This window comes from Carya illinoinensis, chromosome 8 (genome assembly GCF_018687715.1).
Source record: "Carya illinoinensis cultivar Pawnee chromosome 8, C.illinoinensisPawnee_v1, whole genome shotgun sequence".
Taxonomy (NCBI): Eukaryota; Viridiplantae; Streptophyta; class Magnoliopsida; order Fagales; family Juglandaceae; genus Carya; species Carya illinoinensis.
The window spans coordinates 966,980-978,601 of NC_056759.1; the positions used below are offsets into that span (position 1 = coordinate 966,980).

At 38.9% G+C, this 11,622-nt stretch overlaps 1 protein-coding gene across 1 annotated transcript; it reads left to right on the top strand.

The window, feature by feature from the left end:
- Window positions 1–11,281, top strand: LOC122318479 (trafficking protein particle complex II-specific subunit 120 homolog). Its single transcript, XM_043135858.1, has 10 exons — window positions 1–616; window positions 763–969; window positions 1,091–1,273; window positions 2,307–2,416; window positions 5,418–5,477; window positions 5,568–5,856; window positions 7,128–7,423; window positions 7,917–8,794; window positions 9,633–10,580; window positions 10,805–11,281. The coding sequence occupies exons 1-10, from the start codon at window positions 206–208 to the stop codon at window positions 11,023–11,025; spliced, it is 3,603 nt and encodes a 1,200-aa protein (XP_042991792.1). The 5' UTR covers window positions 1–205; the 3' UTR covers window positions 11,026–11,281.
- Window positions 11,282–11,622: the final 341 nt, after the last annotated feature.

Consider the following 11,622-nt stretch of genomic DNA (forward strand, 5'->3'; position numbering starts at 1 on the left):
CAGCCCTACCCGGCAGGTGAGTTGATCAGAATCTCACCTCAAGCAGGCCTCTCCAGTTCCCCTTTGCTAACTGCTTTGTAAATAGCGCACCCCTCTCCCTCTCTCTCTCTCTGTTAAGTGACACTCTGGAATGTCGTCGATCCGAATGGTCTCGATCTGATACACCCATTCCCACAACTAAACCCCCGTTGTCTCTGATCTGGAAATGGAGCCGGACGTCAGCATCGAGACCTCCTGCATGATCCGAATTGCGGTCCTGCCGATTGGAACGGTCCCGCCGAATCTGCTGCGGGAGTACTGGTCGATGCTGCTCCGCCACCAGACCATCCCGCTCTCGGCGATTAGCTCTTTCTACACGGAACACCAGAAGTCCCCCTTTGCCCACCAGCCGTGGGATTCCGGTAGCCTCCGGTTGAAGTTCGTTCTCGGTGGGTCACCACCCAGCCCTTGGGAGGACTTCCAGTCCAACCGCAAGATCCTCGCCGTCATCGGAGTCTGTCACTGCCCTTCCTCCCCCGATCTCGACTCCGTCATCGACCTTTTCAACTCCGCTTGCAAGGCTTACTCCTCCGCACTCGTCCACAGCTGCTTCGCTTTTTGCCCCGGCGATTCGCAGGTGCGTGTGCTTTTGCAGTTCTCGTGGCAGCGTAATTGGGAAAATAAGCAATCAAAGTTTTGTTTTTGTTCTTGTTTGATTTTATATTAAGTTGGCGAAGTCAATCAAAATCGTGTGAGCAATGCTAAGTTTATGTCTCCTTTCAGCTGGAGGATGGCGGCAAAAAGGGTGGTAACTTGAGGTTGTTTCCTCCTGCCGATCTTCAAACTCAAGAGTTCCACTTGCAGACGATGATGCAAGACATTGCTGCCTCATTGTTGATGGAATTTGAAAAATGGGTTCTTAAGGCTGAATCTGCTGGAACTATACTGAAGACGCCATTAGATTCTCAAGCCACTCTCAGCTCAGAGGAGGTTTATGTTTAGGTGTCCTATAGGAATTTGAATAGTTAGATGTTCTCGAAGCTACAATAAATTGTGAGATCCTGAAATTTTCTTGATGTTGCAACTAATTTTGTATTTTTGACAAATGCAGGTTATCAAGGCCAAAAAGCGAAGGCTCGCCCGGGCACAAAAGACAATAGGTGACTATTGTTTGTTGGCAGGATCACCTGTAGATGCCAATGCCCACTATTCTACTGCCCTAGAACTTGCAAGGTTGACTGGTGATTACTTTTGGTATGCCGGGGCATTGGAGGGTAGCGTTTGTGCGTTACTGGTATGATTTTTTAGCAAAAAATATATTATATGTATTTTTTCATCTTCCACTTTCCTTCTAATGAATAATTAGTTCGTATCTGGTGATTTTCTCCCTTTTTGTGTATGGCATGTCGAACATGACCAGACGCCATGATAATAATCATTTACATCTGACGCCTATACTGAAAACTAACAATAGGATTCAGTCGTTATTACGGATAATCCCTTTTCATTACTGAACTAAGTATCTAATTGTACAGAAAGAGCTCTATTCCAAGATCTTTTACACCGCAAAGAACTCAAAACAATTGTTTGGATATGTCTAATGTACAGATTTTTCATAAAGACATTGATCTCTCTTAAGAAAAAAAGGATTTCTCATAGAGCACATAAATTTATTTATCTTTATGCATAGATCTTAATAAACTCTGATATTGTATGGTCATTGAGATGTGTTCTAATCCACTGAGACCGTATAACATCATGTTGGTAGTATGGGTGGCGACTTTCACTTTTCTGGAAAAGTGTCACAGAGGTAATTCTTGCATGGAAATTTTGAAAAGCCAAAATTTCATGGATTGGCTCAATCTGGTTATAAATTCCGATTTTGGTGATAACGATAGTTGGAAGCTGGTTATTGTGTTGTGAATGTGTTGGGAATCTTTGAGAATTGCTTGATGGCTTTCAGCAACCTTTAGGGCTACAACACTGCATAATAAATTTGGTTGTCATCAATTTTCGGGTATAGTTTTGAACAGCATCAATTCATCAACAGACACTGTCCACTCTTATCCCGACAAAACAGTTTGATGCAGTTCAGTAGTTCTTGAGCATCCTTATGTTTAGTCAGAATAAACTTTTTAGCTGTCCAGAATGCTGTGAACAGTCATTATAAATGTCAAATATCTGATTTCTTGAGTTTTACTAAGGTTCTCTCTTGATTGGTATTAGATCCTTGCTTGCAGAACTTGTGCACTTCTATGCCCTTGGTCCACGTATCAATTGTTTCTTTAGAGTTATTTCTTTATTTATGTATTTTTTCCTTTTAACAGATAGATCGCATGGGCCTAAAGGATCCCAGTTTGGAGGATGTAGTTAGATATCAGTACAATAGTGCCATTTTGCATTACAGGAAATCCTTTATACAAGACAATGCTCAGAGGTAGTTGATGCTTATTTCATTTTTTTTTTTTGGTAATGCACCCTTCTTTTTGGGAACAAGTCCAGGACTACAATTCTCCTCAAAACATTACTTCAGTGTTTTGCATTGATCACTTACAAACTCTTTCATTTATTACATCTATTTGTATGGCAGATTTCCCTTTTGATAGATTCTGTATGTCTTGCCTTTGCGTTGTTCCTTTTATTTGCCAAGCTTTTGTGTCGCTCACAAAAAAAAAAAGAAATAAGATTAAGTTGTCTGCAATCAAATTTGAACTGGTGAAGTTTAAGTAGACTGTACACCCTAATTTGCTAGGTTCTATACAGTAACGGTGATGTGGTGTATACTATGTTCAACAACACCCTCAGATCTGGTTTCAATGATAATCAGAGTTCTTATAAAATAGATAGTTAATGAAATAGAATTACACCCCCAAAACTCTATCTATTTTAATGAAATATAATTTATTTATTTTGATAAGTAATAAAAGGTTTTATTCTCAAGAAATAGGCATAAGCCCAAGTACACAGGACGTATACAAAGGAAATACGTACTACTTTCCAAAAATGAAAGGAAAACTTTTTTGATTGGCACCAAGTGTCTAGGAACAGTATTTCGACTAATCTTGGGGGTGCGCAGGCCCTCGGCAAGGAGTTTTCTGCAAGTGCACCTCGGGTAATTCAAAGGGAAAATCCCTTAGTTCAATGGCCCATAGAGATTGTTTGCACTCAAGGGAATTTGAACCTTAGACTTGGAGGGAGCATTCCCCAAGCCCAAGGCCTTTATCACTTGAGCCAATTCCTAGGGGTTAAAAAACAAAAGGAAAACTAAAACAAATTCTGGAAATTATCTTCCATTACAAAAGTTTTAGCCCACAAACTCAAAGTACTAAAGAAAAAATCCCTAAGTTCTTCCAATGAACATTCTTTGTATTCGAAGCATCTCTCATTCCTTTCAAGCCATAGGCACCACACAAGACAAGAAGGAATCATCTTCCAAACGTGAACAACATTTTTGCTACCCTTCAATCTCTTCCATCCTGCCAATAAATCCTCTACTTCATTGGGCATCACCCAAAGTAAACCATCTTGATTCAAAACCTCCTTCCATAAGAACTTGGTCACTTCACAATGAAGAAAGAGGTGATTAACAGATTCCCCATCCTTCTTGCACATAACACACCAATCAGTAACATACCTCTCCTTCTAAGATTTTCAGTTGTCAACACTTTGCCCAAGGATACCACCCAACAGAAAAAAAGCAACCTTGGAAGGAACTTTCACTTTCTATATGTTTTTCCATGGAAATTCACAGCTCTTGTGACTGGTTAATATTCTGTAAAAGAGGAGACTGAGAACTTAGAATTTCCTGCAGGAATCCACAGGACCACAGCATGCTGTCCTCCCTACCTTGCATCAACTTTGAACTGTAAAGTCTTTCCCGAAAAGCCTTAACATCATCCATTTTCCAGTCATTAACATCCCTGATAAAGATGACATTCCACTGAATATTATTGTCAATGCAACAAAAAGAATTTCCTACAGCTGCATTTTAATCCCTTGCAATTCTGAAAAGAGAGGGAAAATCCAGCTTAAGTGAAGAATCCCCACACCACAAGTCATGCCAGAAAAGTATCCTCTTCCCATTTCCCACCTTCAATCTAATATGATTTGAAAATATCCCGAATAGATAAACTAAGGAAATATCGACTCATTGTGTTGGATTGGTGTTATATGTGCAAGAAAAGTGGGGGCGTCTGTAGATCACCTATTATTGCATTGTGACATGGCTATGAGTTTGTGGAATGATATCTTTGCCAGAGTGGGGCTCCTTTGGGTGATGCCAAGAAGGGTTGTTGAATTTTTGGCCAGCTGGCAAGGCCTCTGGGGTAATTCTCAAATTGCAGCTATGTGGAAAATGATTTCAATTTGTCTATGGTGATGCATATGGATGGAGAGGAATGGTTGCAGCTTTGAGGATTGTGAATAGACAATGGACGTGCTTAGAACTTTTTTTCTTCAAACTTTATTCCATTGGTAGATTGTAATAGACGGCACCAGTGTACATGATTTCCTTGTATCTTTAGACACCCATGCATAGGTAGTGTTATTGTATATGTCTCGTGTACTTGGCTTTGCCTTTTTTTAATGAAATTCGTATTTACCGATAAAAAAATTATATTTCATCAAGGTTCTGATTGCATTCTACAAATTACTCTCAAGGGGGTGAGTGTAAAATGGTTTATACACAGGCTAGCAAGAAGACACTCAGGAAAAATCCTATTTATAATTCTGGCATTCATGACAGCATATATAGGTCTACTTCTAGCCTAGAAGAGAAACGTGGTCAGGATGATATGATATACTGATTTTAGCCACGGTACAAGGGGTGTGTTGCTTTCTGGTTTTGGTAGTCTACACAGCTGTCAAATAAGTTTGCCGTTTTGGCAAACAAGAAGGATATCCCCAGGCTAGGACTTCAGAAAACTGATTTCTTTGTGCTGTCCCGTTTTGGCTTTCCCAAGCTGCTGCTAGTAGACCTCTCTGTATTGATAACAAGTATATTTTATATTTTTGTTAAAACTCTGAGAGGAACAACATGTTTCTGGGCTTGGTCTTCCAACGATGGTATGGGATACTGTATTGTGCAAACAAGTTGATATATAGTTCTTGCTCTCCTCATAAGAGAAGTGGCAATAGGACCTTTTATCCTGTTAGCCTCTTTATTTTTTGGCTCAAATTTGCTCTTGGGCTCTTGCCTATTCTGATTATCAATAAAAACATTTTTGGCTCTATCTTTTTTCTTTGTCGATTAAGATGGCTATGATGATTGTCAAATACATGTTACCGATAAAAAAATGAAATACATATGGTTGTAAAATGGATATGCTCGATACATTCTTCTGCTTCGGTAAGAGAAACTTGAGCTTCTTATCACAGAAACCGCTTGAAAGTTTCTATTACTATCGGTATTATTTTTAACTCAAATGTTTTTTGTGCAGAGTTTCACCCCTAAGTTTTGAACTTGAGGCTACACTGAAATTGGCAAGGTTTCTTTGCAGGTGAAGTTATTAACCTTTACTTGTAGTATAAGATCTTCTTCTTGAACTAATTTCTTCATCTTTCCTCTCTTCTTCTTTTACTTTTTACAGAAAAGAGCTAGCTAGGGAGGTGGTGGAGTTGTTGACCAATGCTGCTGATGGTGCAAAATCATTGATTGATGCCAGTGATAGGCTCGTATTATTCATTGAAATAGCCCGTTTGTATGGCACTCTCGGTTATCAGCGAAAAGCTGCCTTCTTTTCAAGGCAGGTTGCTCAGTTGTATCTGCAACAAGAAAATAGAGTGGCTGCTATGAGTGCAATGCAAGTTTTGGCACTGACAACAAAGGCATATCGTGTTCAAAGTAGAGCATCCATCTCTGAAAATTCTCCGCCTGATGTGAGTTTACAAATACTAAACTATAAATCTCATCAAATTTAGGGAATTGAGAGAGCATCTTATCTCGACTGTTGGCACAACTCATGAATTTTAGAAACCAGTTTGTCTTTTTTATGTTGGTAGTAAAGCATCCATGATTTTAATTGTCTCGTAGTACTGGCCCACATTGGTTTGTTATCTTGATTGAGTTCTGTCACCTAACCAAGTATATTTCTGCCTGAAGATGGATCTCCTGGTAATGCCTACAAGTCATCAATTGAGCCAAGACTTCTAGCGATGAAACTCTTTTTGTGTGACCTCAAATCGTTGATGTTAAAGAGTGAAAAAAGCTCGGGTTATCAGATAGATGTATGAAATGCAATCATCTATACTTTGTAGAATCATTCAAATTTTTCTGATCTCCGTGAGGCCTTCCTAAAATAACTGAGGCCCCAAATTGAGGAGAGGATGGATAATCCTTGGACCATCTCTGGGAAGTCCTCTGTGCTGATGAAGGGCTATATAAGTCTTCTTTTTTTCAGCACAAAACTATGAGAAATAATCTACTCTGTGAATAACAAATACTAATGACTTGCTGGTGAAAGTGAACCTCTTTTTGAATATTTACTCTTGAAGTGAGTAGTAACAAAATGACATTTTTTTTCACCTTTTGAAACAAATGTTATGATAATACCGACCTTGCTTGGGGATTCCCTGTTATTGACATTGATTTATGGAAGACCCTTTTTTTAAATAACTCCGAACCATATGTTTCTTATATGAGCTTATGTTGGTTCTGTTATGGGTGGGGCTGCTTTAGTTAGGAGTACCAAGTTAAACAAACATAGATGAAAGGTTCTGATGAATTTTTCACCACATGCTGTGTAATCTGATAATCTGGCTCAGAGGGTGTGTCTCACTTAGTTTACATACAATGACTCAGTGGTTTAAATTTGTTTCAGTTATAGTAAGGAGCTTAAAATTGGGCCATGGAAGAATGTGCTAACTTGCTTAGTGGCTTGTCTTGTTTAATAATATGCTTGTGTTAGTTTTGTTTTCTAGGAAGTTAGAAGTAGGGTTTAACTAGGTGCACTCTCTCATATACTACCTGGGTAATTGGGTTATGCCTATTTTTATATTAATAAAATCTTTCTTGTAAAAAAAATGAAGTTAGAAGTATGGTTTCAGCCTTTTCTTTTCTTCTCGTAAATTTATGTTCCATTGAAAAAAAAAACTCTGCATTGCTATACCTAAGATAATTTTTTTCGTATTCTTCTTTTGTTTCTATACAGAAGCAAATTGGATCGAGTCATGCTGATGGTGGAAAAGTGCATCATCAGTCAGTAGTATCCCTATTCGAGTCTCAATGGAGTACTCTCCAGATGGTTGTGCTAAGAGAGATTCTGATCTCTGCAGTTCGTGCAGGAGATCCTCTTGCTGCATGGAGTGCAGCGTCACGCCTACTAAGATCTTACTACCCTTTAATTACACCTGCTGGGCAAAATGGCCTTGCTAGTGCACTTTCAAATTCAGCAGATAGGCTTCCATCAGGAACTCGCTGTGCTGATCCTGCCTTACCTTTCATAAGGTGATCAAAAGTTGATTATATTTTCCCAGTGAAGCTTGATAATGAGAAAATACTTTACTGAGTCTTAGTCCTTGCAATGTGGAGTCTTTGTGCACATAAATAGTGCGTCTTGAAATCTAATTATCTTCACCCATCTTGTTATCTTGATGATACTTTTTGCTGCATATTATTTGAAATATAACCAAAACTAGTCTGTGTTTGAATTGCTTTAAAAAAGAGATTTTTTTTTTGTAAGTTTGGTTATGTTCTGTTTTAAGCCGATTTAGCACATGTATTTGAATTCCAATAAATTTCCATTAGTTTGGTACTCGCTTTTGGTTTTGAAAACATACGAATGCTTTCCCACCCGTGAAGAACTTTTTCATTGATAATAGTCATCTTGATCAGTCATATGATTGATCAGAGCAAATCAATGAGAGTATGTCCACTTTTTTATTTTAGTTCATATGCGGAATGACATAGATAATGATATGTTAATTTGAATGGATTGCAGGTTGTATTCTTTTCCTCTCCATCCCTTACAAATGGACATTGTAAAACGCAATCCGGCAAGAGAAGATTGGTGGGCTGGATCTGCTCCTTCTGGGCCTTTTATTTATACACCATTCAGCAAAGGAGAGTCAAATAATAGCAGCAAGCAGGAGCTGATCTGGGTGGTAGGAGAACCCGTCCAAGTCTTGGTGGAGTTAGCTAATCCATGTGGCTTTGACTTGAGGGTTGATAGCATCTATCTCTCTGTGCATTCAGAAAACTTTGATGCTTTCCCAGTTAGTGCGAATCTTCCACCTAATTCATCTAAGGTGATCACCTTATCAGGAATCCCAACTTCGGTGGGTACAGTGACAATCCCTGGGTGCATAGTTCATTGTTTTGGTGTTATCACTGAACACCTGTTTAGGGATGTTGACAATCTGTTGCTTGGAGCAACACAAGGACTCGTGCTTTCTGACCCTTTTCGATGCTGTGGGTCTGCGAAGTTGAGAAATGTATTTGTTCCAAATATTTCTGTTGTACCACCGCTGCCATTGCTAGTGTCACATGTTGTTGGTGGTGATGGTGCAATTATATTATACGAAGGTGAAATCCGTGATGTATGGATTAATCTAGCCAATGCAGGTACAGTTCCAGTTGAGCAGGCACATATTTCACTATCGGGGAAAAACCAAGACTCAGTAATCTCAGCAGCATATGAAACCTTAAAGGCTTCCCTCCCTTTGAATCCTGGTGCAGAAGTGACTATACCCGTGACCTTAAAAGCCTGGCAGCTTGCCTTTGTGGACTCTGATGCTGCAACCGGCAAGAGTGCCTCGGGTAGCACGATGAGGCAATCGAGAGATGGAAATAGTCCCACATTATTGATCCATTATGCAGGTAACTTTATGAAACTTTATTTAAAAATAAAAAGGCTTTGCCTATTCCTTTATGTACATGAATAAAATTTATTTTTCCTATATATAAAAAAAAAAAGGTTTTGGCTCTCCAGCGCTAAGTTGTCTCACTGTCCCAGCTATCATGCCACCTGTACTAAAACACAATAATCTAGGGCAGGCATGTGCTAGGCTTTGGCGGTTTGTATGTGTTAAGCTGGTAGGCGAAACATCTATAGTGAACGTATAAAAATAACTCCTCAGATAACATTTAAATTGTTGAGCTGCACAAAAATATGCTGATTGATTCAGTTTGGTGAATTGTTTTCAGTCTTCTGAAGTCCAGTTAACTTGATCTAGTGCAAGATTTTGGCCAGGCTTTTGTTAGCTGATACATTAAATTACATTAATGTATTCATTCTTCAACTCTAGAAATCTCCACAAAATTTCATGCATTGTTAGCTAATTCATTAGGTTACATTATTGTGCTCATTCTTCAACTGTTGAAATCCCCACAAAATTTCATGCTTTGTGTTTTGTTGTGGAGGAACAATTGACACGTTTTTGGAATTTGAAAATGAATCACTAGCTCCTATCCAGATATGGAAGTCTTCTATTGGTGTGCTTTGCCTTTTGAACATCTTCAAAATGTGGGTTTTCATATATTTTCCTAGCTAAGGAAAGGAGGCAGAATAATTGGTTTCTTTTGAATTTTTGTTTTTTTTGGTAACATTGTAACCATTGCATGTGCTCCCTGCAAATACCATTTGTGTAAGTGAGCTGCATAAATGTTTGAAAATTGTACTTTCTGATGGTAATTTTCTTTTCATTTTGCTTCTTAGGGCCACTGTCAAATTCTGGAGATCCTCCAACAAGTGGGTCTGTTGTGCCTCCTGGTAGACGACTGGTTGTTCCCTTGCATATTTGTGTCTTGCAGGGTTTGTCCTTTGTGAAGGCCCGCTTACTTTCAATGGAAATTCCCGCACATGTTGGTGAAGACCTTCCTAAGCCTGTCCGTGTGGATAATATCTCTAATGAAGGAGCTATTGGTTCTGAAGGTAAAATGGAGAGATTGGTGAAAATCGATCCTTTTAGAGGAAGTTGGGGACTTCGTTTTCTTGAACTGGAGTTGTCTAATCCGACTGATGTTGTGTTTGACATAAGTGTTTCTGTCCAGTTGGAAAATTCTAGCAATGAGGATACCCTTTCCGGGGACCAGGGTTCTGCTGAATATGGTTATCCTAAATCAAGAATTGATAGGGATTGCTCTGCAAGGGTGCTAATACCATTAGAGCATTTTAAACTACCAATTCTTGATGATTCCTTCTTTATGAAGGATATTCAGGCAGATGGGCCTGCCGGTGGCAGAAATTCTAGTTTTTCAGAAAAAAATAATAAGGCTGAACTGAATGCTTCTATCAAGAATCTCATATCTAAAATAAAGGTTAGGTGGAATTCAGGGCGGAATAGCTCTGGAGAATTAAATATCAAGGATGCTATACAAGCAGCACTCCAAACATCTGTAATGGATGTGCTTCTGCCAGATCCTTTGACATTTGGCTTCAGGCTTGTTAGAAGCAGTCTTGATCCTGCAAAACTCGATTCTCCTAAAGAGTCAGTGCTCTCTTCTGCTTTTAAAGGTTCTGTGCTGGCGCATGACATGACTCCTATGGAAGTTCTGGTTCGTAATAACACCAAGGATATGATTAAAATGCGACTGAGTATCACATGCAGAGATGTAGCAGGAGAAAATTGTATAGAAGGTGCCAAGGCAACTGTCTTATGGGCTGGTGAGTTTCTTTCATAATGCATCTATTTCTAGTGTTTTGGTTTCACGAATCTACTTAGGATCCTGCCTATATTTTAATTTTGAAAAAGTATGTGCTAATTTGGTTTTATGAGAATCTTGAAGTGTAACTTACAAGATGCAAGACAAATCGCTTTGTATATTTCCATTATCAAAGATCTCTTGACTAGTGTGTTATTATTATTATTTTTTCTAAATTTGTTGTAGGTGTTCTGAGTGGGATCACCATGGAAATTCCTCCTCTTCAAGAAAGCAGGCATTCTTTCTCTTTGTATTTTCTTGTCCCAGGTGAATATACAGTGGTAGCTGCTGCATTGATAGATGACGCTAATGACATCCTCAGGGCTCGAGCACGGACTGATTCCCCTGATGAGCCAATTTTCTGTTGTGGACCTCCATATAATGTCCGTGTCATTGGGACTGCATGACATTTTTTGGTCCGTCTTTATTGATTCGATAACCTCATAGCAAATCATTGTAGATTAAGGAAAGCTGCTCAAAGTAGACAAAATTGCCAATTTTTTTATTTGGCAGCTGCATGAATCGTGCATTGGCTTTCTTCCTCAACTCTTCAACCCCGCCTTCCACCTTAAAATGAAGTCTTTCTTTCTGTGTGTTTCTGACAAATGTATAACCTAAGTCTGTGTATTGGTTTGTATATCCATGTCTGAAACGCTTTCCTTATTTTTTGTGCATGTCAGGAGTTTCCTTTAGTACTTAATCATGAAATGAGTCGCCACTTTTTACACGTAAAAGAAATTGATTGTTAGGTGATCTAATTGTTCCAAACCCAAAGTATCAGGAACCCGTGCAAAAATCAATGCGACTCATGTTGAACATTGCTTTGGTGAATTTTTTGATTAATTGGGAACGGATGCAAGGTGAAGTAATGCCTAACAGAAATTTTAAACTCTTGGAATCATGGCTGCTTGAATAAGGTCTTCGTGAGGAACTTTTACCCTAGTCTAAAACCCTCAAGGTTTTGAGATAAAGCATGCAGGATGAAGCTTCTCTTCAGGTTTAAA

Excerpts from the sequence above, each read along its gene's own strand:
- LOC122318479 (XM_043135858.1), top strand. The coding sequence starts at position 206 with ATGGAGCCGGACGTCAGCATCGAGACCTCCTGCATGATCCGAATTGCG. Across the intron at positions 970-1,090 it reads CCACTCTCAGCTCAGAGGAG|GTTATCAAGGCCAAAAAGCG; the intron begins GTTTATGTTTAG and ends TGACAAATGCAG. Across the intron at positions 10,581-10,804 it reads GGCAACTGTCTTATGGGCTG|GTGTTCTGAGTGGGATCACC; the intron begins GTGAGTTTCTTT and ends AATTTGTTGTAG.